The 16,604-nt window shown below is 40.3% G+C and overlaps 1 protein-coding gene across 1 annotated transcript; it reads left to right on the top strand.

The window, feature by feature from the left end:
* The first annotated feature begins 3,753 nt into the window (after positions 1 to 3,753).
* On the top strand, positions 3,754 to 16,177 carry snx18 (sorting nexin 18). The gene is made up of 2 exons (XM_022765168.1): positions 3,754 to 5,632; positions 14,654 to 16,177. The coding sequence occupies exons 1-2, from the start codon at positions 4,108 to 4,110 to the stop codon at positions 14,905 to 14,907; spliced, it is 1,779 nt and encodes a 592-aa protein (XP_022620889.1). The 5' UTR covers positions 3,754 to 4,107; the 3' UTR covers positions 14,908 to 16,177.
* The last annotated feature ends 427 nt before the right edge of the window (positions 16,178 to 16,604 follow it).

The following is a 16,604-nucleotide window of genomic DNA, read 5'->3' as shown; positions in this document are numbered from 1 at the left end:
TTCATGTGCTGTGCTATAAAGAAAATCTTCCTGAACACAGTGGAGTGGAAGGTGAAGTGAATGTCCTCTGCACAGGTCAGACAGGTATGGAGACTTTTGAGAAGAATCACATAGATATAACTGCATTTAATTCAATATGCAGAATATAGCATAAGCATTTGTAAATTGAATATTCTCTTCCTCAGAATATATAACCCAGTCAAACATGAGAGGAGAGACCTCTGGTGGCCTGTAGGAATATGGTGGTTGAATTGCCACCACAGCATATTATATTCATTTGGCAGAGGCTTTTGGCCAAAACAGCTGACATTTTTCCCACACACACATCTAGAACAAAATGAGGTTCAGTGTCCTGCTCAAGGACAATTCAACATATGGTTGAGGGGAGCCTGGGACCACCAGCTCTATGGTTGATGCCAGATCTGCTCCACCTGCTAAGCCTCCTCCATGATTTACATAATGATACAGCCACACACTAGCATATTAGAGGTCACATTTCATGACCAGCCAGAGCTCAAATTTAGGTAAACATTTAGCTGCAATAAGAAAATAAATGCTAAATGTCAGATGCATAATTTAAAGGTGATTATTTAGTTTTTTCTCACTAATGATTTGGACCAATCTATTTTATTTTATTTTATTTATTCTGATTTGTATTGTTGTCATTAATATTATTTTACCAATGAAAAGAATTCATAAGCCTCCTCTCAGCAAAAATCCAAAAACAGTCACAAGGGGGCAGTATCTACCAGAGAAAGATGCACACCATCAAAGGAAATGCTTATGTAATGAAATGTCAACAAAGCACACAGTGAGTGGTTTAGGTTGTGCATATTTATCTCTGTGTATATTAAAGATTTTACCTGGAATGGTAATATACAAGAACATACAAACAACAGTTAGTGCAACGTTTTGGTTTTATCAGTCCATATTTAAAGAAAACAAAAAAACAAAACCTCCACTTTAGCATTTTGTGTTATTCTTGTGGTCTAGAATTACAACCAGTATTTGTAAACAACCAAAGGTCACTTCCAATGTTTGAAACCAGAGAGGTGAAATTAATCAGAATCCAAGAATTTATGTGGATAATCTACATATCTAAATATTATCAATTAAAAGTTACAAAAGATTAGAAGATATTTAATGCTTTCTCTGGGAATATTTAGGAAGCACAGTGTGTAAAACTCCATGAAACAGCATACAGACTGTGAGACACTAAAACTGTTCATTTAAACCAATGGTTATGAGTCAGTTAGCAGCTCCATGTGTTGGGTTTCATTGCACTTTTTATAGACTGCCAGCCGTGGTGCTTTTGAAGTAAGCTGTATCCTTATTGCACAATTAGAGCATTAAAATGAATGTCTAAACTCTTACATATAAATAATCAAATAAAACTTTATCAGTGCAAAATATACTTTTTATCCCCTTTAAGAGGACAAACTAATAGTCACTTTCTTTCTGTAATCACTAGTTTATGTTTTTAGAAACTGCACATTTGAATAGCACCACAGATTAGGTCTAATTTTAAGATACTGGCTACAGAGCTAATACTGAACTGCACAGTTTTGGGCAATTCCCGTCTAAAGTTTCTGCTATTTCCTGTTAATTACAGGCAACAGTTAAAGATCTGATTAAGGAATGCCACATCAGCAACTTCCGTGCATCTCATCAATAAACCATTCCACCCAAAACAAACTCTCCCACCGGAAAAAGATTTAAAATATTTAAAATGACCAGGAGACATTTCCTGTCTTTTTGTGTCTTCATTGTGCTTATGTTTTATGCTTATATGCTGCCTCCCTGCAACAAGAATTTCCTCCTGTGGGACAATCAAGCTCTGAACTGAACTGGACTGTTTTCTTATGAATAGTAATTATTTGCTGGGTGTAACAAACTAACATCCACCACGCACACACACACACACACACACACACACACACACACACACACACACACACACACACACACACACACACACACACACACACACACACACACACACACACATTTGAGGATAGAGCAACAATCAGTCCATAAATCTTTTTGCCTGTTCATGTATTCAATCGATGTGTTCATGTATTTTTACATCGGTGATTAGTAAATCATTGATTAAATTCCATTGGATTTAAAAATAGACATAAATGACTCTGCCACTTTGTCCTGAACTAATAAGGAGTGTTGAGTATGAGAACCAGTCAGAATGATGTCAGTGTTTTTTTAGATGACATTCCTTTCAGATGATGGAAAATGACAAAAAGTTGGCAACGTCACACTTTAAACTGACATCCGATCTACATCGGTTTCATTTTCATCTTAAACGGATCTAAACTGAGACAGGTGTGTAGCCTACTGTAAAATATTTTTTTTTATTTAAAATTCACATTTTAACATTTGGTTTGGAAGGAAATGTTTTCTAAAAGAGTTCATTTTGAATTCATGATGGGCTGATTAGTTTCTCGTTAACAGTGTATGATACACCAGTTAGATAAGAACAACAAAGGCTAAAACTGATTAGTGGTTCCTGACAAAGCTGTAGCGACCACTGAAGACACTGAGATACACAGGGTTTTTGCAGCCGCTGTGGGGTTTTATTCATCCATCCATCAAAATAAACTAAAATAAAGGGTTCATTACTTTCCACCAGAATGTTTCCCCAGACTGCAGAGATGGCTTTGAGATAGCACTTCGACCTTACTGCATGGAAATAACATTTAGATGATGAAAAGTCAATTCAGGGAACTTTGAGCCATGACCTCAGTATTTCTACAGTCTTAGCTATGCCTGGAGTTTCCATGTTAGTCTTTCATAAGTTTAATTCCTGGATGTTCAGGGCTGTGGCCACAATTGAGGATAATGAGGTTATGTTGCATTATATATATATATTTTGCAATTGTGTTGGTGGATATCAGGTGTAGAAATAGACTTCTGGGGCAAGCACAGACTACATCGAGACAAATGTTGAAATTTAGATCCAGCTGATGTTGTATTTTGTGGTTTACAACAGAGGAACAAAGACCACAGGAACTTTTTTTGGTGTAAATTAAATTAATCGTGGATGCTTATATCATTAATGAAATAGCATGAATAGTGTATGGTATAAAACTGAAACAAATAGTTGATAAAAATGATTTATCAATCAACAGAAAATCAATCATCAACTACTTTGATGGTTGATTTTAAGTTATTTTCAAGAAGATTTAAGAAATCCAAATTATTTGCTGATTCTATCTTCTTAAATGTAATAATTTACAGTTTTTCTCTGTTCTAAATAACTGTAAACTGTACATTTGGATTTGGACTGCTTTTGAACAAAACACGGGATTTTAAGGTGTCACATTGAACCCTGGGAAATTGAGATGGGTATTTTACACTATTTTCTGATGTTTAACTGACCAAACAGTTAATTGGGTCATCAGATTAATCGACAATGAAAATAATCGTTAGTTGCAGCCCTAGTGTATATGTTTCATCATCTATCCTGTATTTTTTGCTCACTGACTGCGTTTTTGTAAGATTTTACATTAAAAATAAGACCCTCCACTTTTATCTCACAAAACAATTCTTCTTAAATGGGACAAAGACTTCCTCACAGGCTGGTCTGGGCTATGTTTTTGCTATGAAGCACTCAACAAGTCTGGCAAAGCTCTATTGAAGCTCTCACAGGCGGTTGATTTGTGTTGTCTGGGTGGATTGCAGCATCTTGTAGCTCCGCCCTCGATTATCCAGCCTGGTCGACGTGCGGTTGCTGCGCAGCGCGTGAAGGCAGAAGCGTCCAGCTCGGATCGGAGCGAGGCTGGAGGAGCCCGGATAAGCGTTGTTGTAGCGGAAAATACCTTCGCTCCAGTTTCACACACTGCAGCTTCTGCGCCGCAGTTTCCTCTCAGGTTTGGTCAGGAGGAAGGAGCGTGCAGAAAGGGCTATTTAAAAAAAAAAAAAAAAAAAAAAAAGCTTTTCTCAGACTGTGAGAAGTTTGTACGCGGAGTTTCAAGAGTAGTCTCCTCTGGGCTGACTGAGCTAGCCTGGCTGCCCGCTGCGCTTCCCTCCTGCCCCGGCCAGCCAGCCATAAGTTAGCCCGCTGTCCTGCTCTTCTTCCAGCTGTGGGGAATCATGGCGCTCAGAGCCAAGGCACTGTACGACTTCAACTCAGAGAACCCCGGGGAGGTGTCGGTGAAGGAGAATGAAATCCTAACTTTGTACAGCGAACAGGACATTGAGGGCTGGTTCGAAGGGGTGAACAGCAAAGGAGAGAGGGGACTGTTCCCCGCTTCCTACGTGGAGATCCTGAGGAACGACGCCGCCTCCACGTTCAACAACAACAGCTGCAGCACATCTGGGGACACTTACCCGGACTCCAGATACGCCAACATCCCACCCGGAGGTTTTGACGGCTCGTATACGCCTCAAAATAATATTGAGAACTTTTCTAAGCCGTCTCCTCCTGGTTTAACCCCTTTCCCAGCCCCTCCACTACAACGACAACAGCAGCAGCAGCATGCTTACCAGCCGCCCAGCCAAGTGAGCGATGATGACTGGGATGATGACTGGGATGACAGCTCTACTGTTGCAGATGAGCCAGGGACGGTAGGAGGACGGTATCATGACTTTGAAGGCAATGGGCCATCCACTTACAGAGTGTCAACATCCTCCATGTCGAGAGGTAATGCACAGCAAGCAAAGAGCTCGGCCACAGTCAGCAGAAACCTGAACAGGTTTTCCACCTTTGTGAAGTCAGGAGGAGAGGCGTTTGTGCTGGGGGAGGCATCAGGTTTTGTGAAGGATGGGGATAAGATCTGTGTGGTGATGGGTCAGTACGGTCCTGAGTGGCAGGAGAACCCGTACCCGTTCACTTGTGCGATTGACGACCCCACTAAACAGACCAAGTTCAAGGGCATGAAAAGTTACATCTCCTACAAGCTGACGCCCACCCACACACAAAACCAGGTGAACAGGAGGTATAAGCATTTTGACTGGCTGTATGCTCGGCTGGTGGAGAAATTCCCTGTTATCTCAGTGCCACACATCCCAGAGAAGCAGGCCACAGGTCGCTTTGAGGAGGACTTCATCTCCAAGAGGAGGAAAGGCCTCATATGGTGGATGAACCACATGACCAGCCACCCTGTCCTGGCAAGGTGTGATGTTTTCCAGCACTTCCTCACCTGCAACAGCACAGACGAGAAGGCCTGGAAGCAGGGAAAGAGGAAGGCCGAGAAGGATGAGATGGTTGGAGCCAACTTCTTCCTCACCATCAGCACTCCATCAGCTCCACTCGACTTCCAGGAGGTCGAGAGCAAAATAGACGGATTCAAGACTTTCACCAAAAGGATGGATGACAGCACCTTGCAGCTCAATGCCACGGTTAATGAGTTTGCCCGCAAGCAGATCAGTGGCTTTAAGAAGGAGTATCAGAAAGTGGGGATGTCATTCAAGGTCCTCAGCCAAGCATTTGAAATTGACCAGCAGGTGTACTCTGCTGGACTCAACCAGGCTATCTCCTTCACTGGGGATGCATATGAAGCCATCGGAGAGTATTTTGCTGAGCAGCCCAGCAAGGATCTCGACCCGATCATGGATTTGTTAGCTCTTTACCAAGGACACTTGGCAAACTACCCAGACATCATCCATGTCCAAAAAGGTAAAATAACAACACTGTCATACACACTTAATGCATTTGCCACAGACTGATTTATCATTTTGTAAAAGGTTGCTTTCATAGGAGCTTCTCAGTAGCCAAATAATTATCTTTTAATGTCGTTTGATTCATGACATATGGACACAGATTATTGCCAACTTTTAATGTTGTCATTATTGAAAAATTGAACTAAAGAGAAGAAAATTATAAATTAAAGACACACAATCAGCATAAACCCAAAGCTTAACCGGACACCAATCAAATCCCTGAACAACACCAGGAGACAAATCTCCCTAAAAACAATGTTTACTGAAATAATTCAAAACCCTGTTGTCCAGTTAAAAGTTCACTAAATATACACAACTAAAATTAAATGATTTGGCCGGGGTACAGTCAACAGGCTTTAAAGTAAAGAAAGAAGTGTGTTTGCTGGCCGTAACAAGATAAACAACATAATTAGCTTCACTCAGTGTTAGTTGTCAGACCTGACAGGAGATGACTGCAGCCAGGTTACACTTATAGTTTATGTCAACTTTGCAAAACAAATAACCAGTGTTTGATCTGGAGAACAGGTTTGCATGCAGCCGCCCCTGTTTGTTCCATCTGCTCTATCACATGGGCAGCACCCGTTTAGCTGTGTTTGACTTTCCATGACTGGTGAACTATTAGATATTAGTGTTGTGGAGGTGGAGAATGCCCCACCTTGGTTTGTTTATAACACAGCTGATGTAAAACAGAATGATTGTCCACATGTTTTCTAGTCTTTGTACAGTAAGTCAATGTTAGAATAATCAGGGCCATCCTCCTACATGACCCTAACCCAGTGATTGTTCTCATTGTGTGGCAAAATGTCACGCTCATGAGAGGCAACGCTGTTATGTAAGAGGCGCAGCATTGTAGCACTTGTGTATAGAGAAGCTCTCACTGCTGTTGACCATATGTGAGAATGTGGCACACTGGGCGATCTGATGAGGAAGAGAAAATGATAATCTAAAGGCAACATGCAACTCAAACTGAGCTGTTCCTCCTCTGTTGTACCTGATTGACTGCTTCTGAACATACGTATGTGCCTATATGTGTACTTTTGTACTTTCATTTAGAGTATGTCTGCTTTTAAATCACATGAAATTTAAATCTTTACAATCACTGACAACTGGAAATTGGAAAGATTTGTACCTGAAACGGGGCCATGCAGGACATCATATATGACGTGGGCCTATATACACTTGCAAGATTAGAGGATGATGTGATGTGAACTAATCCTTCTCATTCATGCATTAGGTTCAGTCTCAGTGCTCTGCCGTACTAAAATCACATGTCTCTCAGATCAGGGCGGGAAATTAATCTTTTCATCCACCAGTCAGAGTCCCTGCTGGTGTCATGCATTTCATTTACCAGGTATATGGATCCCAAAAAAGGGACTTTCCAGCCATAAAGTGCCAAAGTGATTTAGTAGTGCCACAAATTAAGTTTATCAGTTTGCTGGTGACTCATGTTAACTCCCCACCTTGCCTGTGGACATCTTGGTTTATCATTCGGGTCCCCTACAAACACTGGGACCATTCAGTCCACAATAGATGACACTGGGGAAACAGGACAGACAGTGTTTAGGCTGCAGTAGAACACAAACTTCCCAGTCAACTCAAATCAAGTTTGCCACGTAGGCCACACACAGCACAGATAAGGTGACACAGCCATGCGTGATAAGACCAGCCTGATTCCATAGATTAGAAATTCTGATTTGATACCACACATGGAAGACCTTGCTGCAGGCACAATTTTGAAAAAAAAGATGACAGAGTGGATTGAAACAGGACTCCACCACACAGTGAGACTGGAAACACAACTGATGGGAAAGCCAAGGGCATGCAGCAGATCAAAAGGAGACCCATGTGTCACATATTGAATCTGAAATTACTTGGGTCCCCTTTTTTTTTTTTAATGGACTGAGGTTGTTTAGTTCTTCTTTTTAATTTTAAGTCCAGTCAAGCCAATTTTTTCATTGATTCAGTCCTTTTTGCTTTAAAGAAAGAATCTATTCCTGATTTATTTCTGTTAAAATAAAACACAAAAATGCATATTCACCCCAGTTTATCCACAGAATATTTGTGTAACCACTCACACTACAAGACCTGTTGTGTCCATATTGTACCAGTATCTGCAAGAGGCTTCATTTATTATGCTGCATGGTAGTGACAGAACAGTTAATGTGCCTGTATTATATTAAATAAGTTCCCTGTTTATGACAACCGAATGGCCGCTTGTTACTCAAATTGGTTACATGGTCCCAGGAAGCATCAAATGCAAATACCCACTGCAAAGGTACTTGACATTCACACGGTAAAGTCTACTTATGTTGTCTACTCACCATAAGGTAATTAGGGAGAAAGGCACCCGAAAGAATATGTGGTTTTTAATGAATCCACAAATACCAATAGCTTAAATTTCATCGACATATCATTGTGTCAAGACAATACTGTGCAGCTCATTTTGTGAGTTAGCCTCTCTCTCAGACTCTCATATATGTAATAAAACATTTCCTTTTCCAATCCTTGTTTAAGCCTATCCCATCCGAGACTCGGTTTTAATACGCCTTTCCTGATAAACATCTGAAGGAAATGTCCACAAGTGCTATTCTTCTATTATGAAGTCAGGTTTATTGCTGTCTTCTCCCTGTTAGACACTTGAAGTGAGGTTAGGCCACATCCTTTGTTCTCATGAACTGAAGAACACATTTCAGAAGTGGTCGCAGAGAAACTCGTTGGGCTGAGTAGGTCAGCGGGGACTGAAATTTCCTTGTGTCAGTGCACTAGTGGAGCAATAATCAAGATTTAAAGACAGAGAAATTGTAGCCTTGGCAGCTTTAAAAGTACAGGTTGAGGTTAACCAGCTTGGTGTTTTGCCCTATTCAAGAGGCTATCTCTGGTGGTGGTCTTGCAGTCATATCACGGTTGCTCTCTGTAGGAGAAACACGTCGAAGCATTGCTTATCAGTCTTATCAACAGCTGTATTCCATTTTTAGCTCCTTCTATCCGTCTCATTGGGACCTCAGACTCCAGACAGGTTTTTATTTGTCCCCATGGAAGTGACCAGGGAAATGTGAGCTTTTCCACAGTGGAGCAGTGAACATCACCCTATTGATCTCCACCTCTACAGGGACCACATAAGCCATTAGTGTGCAGCTTGGCAGGGACCATGCTAGCACATGATACTGGCATCATATGTGGCTTTGCTTTTAAGAACTTATTAAACTTAATATCCTTTATTTTTGTACCTTTTTTATTTTTTTCTAATCTGACATTGTAACCTTGACAACATTAGGTGTTGTTTTTTTATCTTATTTCAAGCTCTTGTGAAAGAGGAAGGGAGGAGAGGGGTTTCATTAATGCTCGCTGTAAGACTAGGTTAAAGATAACTCTGGTTTGCCTAATGATAGAGAATCATCAGAATTTCTAATCTATGGAATCATCGTTGAATATTAAAACTTTTGCCTTCGTACATCGCAGTCCATAAACGGTCGAGCCATTTATGCAAAACTCACATACACATATGTCTTTTTTAACACCGCCCACATAGTCTTCATTTGTCAAGTGAATATGTAAATGCAGCCATGCTGAAGGTTCTTGTTCAAACACATTCTCTGTGCAGTAATATTGATCTTGTCTGCAGTGCTTCTTAGAGGAAAAACCTGTTGTTGACTTCGGGGCTATTGTCACTTTATAATAGAGCACCACCCACCTCAAGGTGAGTTTGCAAATTATGTTTGTATTTAGTAAATAAAGAGGCTCAGACAACAAATCTTTAGGCTATTTTCAGTCAATACCACACATCTGATGAATGTAATGCAAAGAGGAATATCCTCATCCTCATTTATATACTTATGTTCACAATTGTCATTTAATCAACTTGCTTAAATGCATAGACAGCATACAAAACACCATGTCAACAAAAGCACAAGGCTAGAAGGAGAGGAAAGTAAGCCAAAGCATATCCCTGATGAAATAAGGTTAAGTTAATAAATATTTAAATCAGATGAAATGCCTTTTGGCTTGGCCAACTTTGTCCTTATTTTGACTTTGTTTATGTGTTCCCTTCCCTCGTTCATTTTATCTATTCAGCACATTACTAAGAGCTGTGTTTTGTCTGATCTCATCACAGTTTTATCACCACATGAAGTGATAAAACAATGGCAGGCGAGGTAAAGGAAAGCAGTGATTTGCCAGGATGTCAGGTCTTTCTGCTGAATCAGTCCTTTCAGCTGACACTCTGACACTGTTTGATATGTTGTTACAGGCTATTTAAATGTCCTCTAATGCACAAATGGATAACCGAGGTGCTGGAGTGATGAAATGGGCATTGCCGCCGGTTGTTCAGGTCACAGGCTCGCAGTAGCTTGGTGTTGTGTAACCAGAGATTACGTAAGAGCTGAAGTGGCTGCCTTCAGTGAGCCCAGGAGGGCTCGCTGCCACCTCCATGCACCCAGGGAGGATTTCTTCAGAGGCACTCACTTGGACTTCTTCTTGTTTATGGTGTGACTGCAGTATCCTACAAACACCGTTAATCACTCTTAGTGAGTCAGTAGCTCTATATCTTGAATGTCCATAGGTTCATATTAACACAATAGCATTATCAGTGTCCAGTGTCAGTCACTCAGCATTGCTTAATAATTTTATAAGGGAGCTGTTGTAATTAAATCAGGTTTTCATTTTTAGTATCACTATTTATTTAGATGTAACACTTTAATACTCTCCAGAAGGTTGTACAGACAGGAGTGTTGGATCACTTTTCACTATTTACAGTGTTTGAGACCTATGAATATATATGGTATTAGCACTGGTACCATGCACTAAGCTGTTTGCTTATATGAATTTTACCGATGAAGGTCCTAGTACTGAAACACAGTAAATAAAATGACCCATGATGTTTTTGGTTCTTTTATTAATGAGTTATTGTGGCAAAAAGAGACCACCATGTAATATAAACTTCCAAATAAGTTTTATAGAATTTTCAAAATCATCCAAACGAATTTTAAAAAGAGATGAAAGTTTGTTTCTGTTACATTCAACTTGACAATAGTGCTTTAAAAAATGGTCCATTTATTGTTTGGGCAATGGAAAGACATATCATTCTCAACTACAAAGAGTTCATCACATTTGCACATATGTGATAGTCAATGAAATATCTTCAGGTTTTGGACTGTTGCTCTGACAAAACAAGTGATTTGAAGATGTGACCTTGGTCTCTAGAAAAATTGTGAGAGGCATTTTTCACTATCATGTTCTAATAGAATAGAATAAACAATTAATTCATTGAGAGAATATTAAGCAGATTCATTTATAATGAAAACAGCTGACATTTGCAGCTGAGCTCACTGTCTTACTAGTGGGTCCCTGTTAGCCACAGGCCTGTGAAATGTACTCGCAGCAGCTGTGAAAATGATGTGGCTCTGTACATTAGAGTTTGCTTACGCTGACACCATCTTCTATGACTGAACTCTTGCTGTCCTCATAAAGTCTCCTTGGTTACAATTATTCCTCTGTAGTCCATTAGTGGGCTTTTAAAATGCAGGAAGCCAGAGACCTTTAAGGTACAGTAAACACCTTTAGGACAGGCATTTAAAGCCTTTGGACAGCTGTGTTTGTTCCCATCTTTTTTCCACCCCCTCAGTACCACTGTTCCATCTTTGCTTCTCTTTCTGTCATGTTCAGTCTGTTGTGCATTAGAGGAATTTCAAAGATCTGGGTTAAAGTGCTGCTAAGGGAGCTACAGCCAGAAGGCAAACTGGGCAGATTTGGGAGGAAGGGGGGGGGATTTTGTCAGCATATTTCTTTGCTCTGTGTGGTGTAATTTATAGCCATACATGTTGAGTGTTGCGCTTTGTAAAGAAGGTAGATAGAAAGGTAGATAGAAGCCAAAAATAGTGTGGGGTTTAGATCAGGGGTAAGTCTTCTGTGGTCTCACATTTCAAGAAACAAGCAGGTTGAATCAGACTTTCAACAGGGTGCTGGTGACTAATCGCACATAATGACTAGAAAATCCTGTGACAGGCCGAAACAGGAAGTTCTGTTTTCTGCCTTTAGGGGACAAGTCGCACCTTTACACCCCGCCCTATAGCCAACGGTCGGAGGATTACAGCATCTGTCAGCTGGTTATGCCATGCGCTGAGTTACACTCATCTTAGTACATATTGTCGTTGTTGTTTTGAACAATTACAACATGTCATGGTCAACACTATAATGTCACGGTTACATACGTCAGTGGTGGTTTCTGTGTCTCAAAGTACTGAGTTGACCAACGTTTACCACATAAGCAACAACAGATCAAACAGATCTACAGGAAGTTTCATTTAAAACATCTCAAGGCTAACTTCTCAGAGAGTAAGGTACCTGAAAAAAAATGATTGAAAAGCTGGAACAAGGAAATGTTGTGCTGTGGCCTCTGGCTTTACCACCTGCATGTGTTTAGAATATCACAAGCGCTGCAAAGTTAATTTTAAAAAAAGGGGAAACATCTTGAAGTTCCTCTTTTTGCCCTACAAATCAATCATTTTTTACAAGAGTCATGAGAAACAATGAAACATTCTTTAAGCAGACATACATCTACCACCCAAACTAATGTGTCTGTCTGTGGTTGTTCTCTTTGCTTGCAGCTATGGCATGCAAACATTTTTAAGTAGTAAGTTCAGACAGAAGGTCATATCCTGTCAGTTTCGCTACCATTTCAACCTCATACTTATTGCTCATGACATTTATTCCTTTGCTTGGTCAGAAAATGTCAGCTGTTTGATAAGTCCTCTGTCATGAGCTCCTGGTGTTATGACCCTGCCTTCTGCTCCCATCGAACCATCTGTCTGAAAAATTGTAGGCTAATTTCTTGTTTTGGCACCAGGGTGGCTGAAGGCTTATTCTGCAGCAAGCAAAACTCAACAGTTTTATTTTAAAGTTAGCAACAGCAGTGACAATTGATGTGTGAAAACAGGAGGATTGAAACCGTCATGTTTATCCTCTTATGCCGCAAGAGTCCACCACAGTAACGACAGTAAGTAGCTCTTCCTGGCAGTGAGGTTACTTTCAGCTTTGACAATGATGTTACTCTCAGTACGAGTGTGATATGTGTCATTTCTTTTTTTTAAGGTAGTGTATATGGTTATATGGTTTACTTAAATTCAAATACCCTCAAATACAAACACACAGGTCAAAGCAATGTCCAGCAGCTGAACTCATAAAGAGATTGAAACACATCAATAACATCTAAATGACAGTGATGGGAAATATCTGTTTAATAGAATAAACCATCCCTGAAGAGTGCAAACCTTTTTTTTGTCATGCTTTGATAAAATAACGTGTATGAAAAGATCTGAGTCTCTGATTTCAGACACAATCTTCTTATTTCTAGCAGAGGATAGGTTATTTTGCCAATGACAACTGCCACTAGCTAGGCAGCTAACTGAGCTAACTTTAGCCACATTGATGACTTGATTGAAAACGCTGTCTCCTGCTGACCTTTTAATGTTTCCAGCAAAGTTAATTAAAACTGAGAATCCTGTAAAAGAGGTCTTATATATGCTCTTGATGGCTACATGACAGCTGACCGTCCCAGGCAAACATCCCCACCAACTGATGATACATAGTGTTATTTCAAAAGAAGGCATGGAAATAAAGAAATAGCATTGTTCTTGTATTGACCGCGCATAGCTAGTTAGTCCTATCATTAAATATGATAAGGAAACATGTAAGATTGAGCTGTTATTTTAACCATGTTTTGCTGCTTAGCTTACATACTTGGATAAGCATGATAGGTTGGCTCTATGCTTAATTGTCCGTATTTTCAAACAGGTTCACTTTTAATGTTACAAGAGAAATGGCTTGGTGTAACACTATATCGGATAACAAGTTTGGAGGCTGTTGCTAAAGTGTAAACTTGCCTAAATCCAATAAAGAGGAGGATGGCTGCTAAGGTTACCCTTCACTCTGACATAGTAGCATTAAGGACTGGCACCCAAACAGTGGGGGAACTCATACACAGGCTTTTTCTCCCCATATAACTTGTAACCTCACAAAATGTGGTTAGCCAGTGAAATCCTCCTTGGCCTTGGAAATAACCCTCATTCAGGACACTGCAGTAAGCTAGTTAGCTGGACATGCTAACATTTGCAGGTTACATTAAAGGAGATAAACACAGTGTTTGATCTATTACTTTTGCTTCTCATTTTTGTTCTTGACTTTTTGGCTTTGGCTTTGGATGAAAGACCTACTCTGTCAAGTAACGGTCACTGATATATGATTGGGTAGTTGCTGTACAGGGGAGGATTTAGCAAATGGTGAATTGCTTGACCATGACATCAGCATTAAAGAATAGCTAAATTTTACAAAATAGACTTACTTAGTAGGAAGTGTTGCCCATGTTAATATTATGTCCTTGGAATTGCCAACAACCTTAGTAGATGGTATCAAACTTCCAGCAAAATCCCCTTAAATGGTTGTTTTATAAAAGGCTTTGAAGTGACACAATGTAATAGATATTTTTAGACCTGGCCTCCCTCACATTTTCTAACTATAGACACAGATGTGCCTCTAGTTCTCAGGGAGTTTGGAACAAACTGTTCATGCCAAAAGTCACAACTATTTTCAGTCATTTCCCTTAAGTTATAGATTTACTTAAATTAAGTTGTGTTCTTGTCTCTTATGAGACAAGTTATTTCAATTGTTAATTAACTTTTCAGTTAAAGAGTCTGTTATCTGTTAAAGGTTAACTTTAAGGAAATAAGATCTCATGTCTTAAGGAAGGAGCATTGTCAAAAATGGGGTATGCTTGAGAGCATATCGTTTTGGTTAAAATAGCATCTGGGGGATTTCTTCTTTGATTGAACCATGACAAATGAATGGGGCGGGTGTTTTTCTAAATGTAGAGTACTCACTTTCAGGGAGCAGTTTAAAAAGAAAGGTAAACATAATTATAACTGTGATCGTGGAACAAAAAAAGAAATCTTGGTCTAAATTCCTGCTCTGTTTCATTTCCAATTAGGGGCCCTGACGAAGGTGAAAGAGAGCCAGAAGCATGTGGAGGAGGGCAAGATGGACCGGGCACAGGCAGAAGGCATCAACGAGCGCTGCAACATCATCTCTTGTGCCACGCTGGCTGAGATCCAGCACTTCAACCAGATCCGTGTGCGCGACTTCAAGGCACAGATGCAGCACTACCTACAGCAGCAGATTTCCTTCTTTCAAAAGATCACAGGCAAGCTAGAGGAGGCCCTGCAGAAATACGACAACGCCTAAGGGATCACGTGTCTCAGCCGGTCGGTTTAGACCTTGGTGATCAATGGCCATGCACCTCCCTCTAACGCAGACAGTGGAGTTTTGGCAAACAACAGCCAGCACCACACACTGCTGAATGCTGTTCATCCAGCAGGGAGGGACATTCAAGGAGATTACGCTCCAGTAATAATGAAATTTCAAATTCAGGTTTCTGTGTGTGTTGGCCACATTGTTTGGGAACCGGGTGTCCTTATTTAAGAGAGGACATGTAATTTAATGAAGTTAAGCCAACTTGTAACACAAACAAAGGTCGTCTGCCTTTAGATTTCATGAGAATCAGTGATAATGACGGAGCACCACTTGGTCCGGTGCATGGGTGAATTAAATCTAATCAATGTTATGACTTGCAGAGAGAGAGAACCTTATATCCGCTGCTGCCTACCCGATGAAGGATTTCATATATCAAGTGTTTTTAGCCTTACAACACTGTTTTTAACTGACTGTTTTTAAGTGACTGCCACTCCAGGAGCAGTGATGCTTGAGTGGCAGACACACTGCCTTCTGGAAACACTCAAGCCCTTCCTGGAATCTCTCTCCTTGGACAAACAGGATGAAATGTTTACAGTCTCCTCGCTGAGCAGCCACTGTCACCACCGTCTCGCTGTGCCTTCTGATTCTGTCTCTCTGGTCATTTTTGTTACTAGTTACTAAAAAAGCTTTATATACTGTATATGTTGAAATATATTCTATTTGTTTTTACAAAGCTACAACTTTTGCAGTCTTTGAAAAAAAAAAGATCACTGTGGTTTGAATGAGGGCAGTGTCTTTTATGGGAGATAATATTGTGCTGTTTTTTTTTTTTTTTTTTGCCTCAGTGGCTCCAGCATTGATTTTCAACACTCACAGTGTGACAAAATCAGGATCAAGAGAGGATTACCTGCTTTGACAATGGGAACCCATGCCTTACACATGGCACAGCCAGCACCGGTGCTGATTTGCGTAAGCTTGCCGATTTTAATGGACAAGTACGATGGACACTTACAATGTCGGGATACCTGAGGTTGTGTTGACGAAACGTGGGGGTTTTCAGGTTTAGTTTTGGGATAGTGTTCAGAGGCGGGCTGTTAGAGGGTAGAGGGTTCCTCACCTGTTTTAATTATGCTGTTATTTTAATAGCACACTTCTAGACGGTTCAACTGTACTGCTGTTTTTAACCTTCATGATGTCGGATGCATCATGAAGAGATTAATGTAGAAGCAGAGATGCAAAATAAATTCCTCCTTCACAGAAAGCTGTTTGTTGGTCCTGTGTGTTTTATCAAGTACTTCATATATATATACATATATATATATATATATATATATATATGTATATATATGTGTATATATATGTGTGTGTGTGTGTGTGTGTGTGTGTGTTGTTCATTTGATTAAATATGTCTGAACAACTGTGAAAACGGCAATACAAATTGTGTGTGCTGATAGGTTCATTTGCTTTTTAACAGTCCTTCAAAGTGCCTCAGAGACACACTATAGAAATTATGCGACCCATGTAATGTAGTCACCTTACTATTTCATAGTGGCAGCAAGACAAAGAGTGCAAACTGTACGGATCTGCAGGTTTCCTTGGAGGTGTTCCCTTCCCTCGAGGATTGGCGTGCCGTGTCAGTGTTTCATGCTAAGCTCATGCTCGGCTCGCAGATCTGCTGACAGCGCAGA

The sequence above is a fragment of the Seriola dumerili genome, unplaced genomic scaffold (assembly GCF_002260705.1).
Source record: "Seriola dumerili isolate Sdu_G_001 unplaced genomic scaffold, Sdu_1.0 BDQW01000668.1, whole genome shotgun sequence".
Classification (NCBI taxonomy): Eukaryota; Metazoa; Chordata; class Actinopteri; order Carangiformes; family Carangidae; genus Seriola; species Seriola dumerili.
This window is presented reverse-complemented; position numbering and strand designations above follow the sequence as displayed.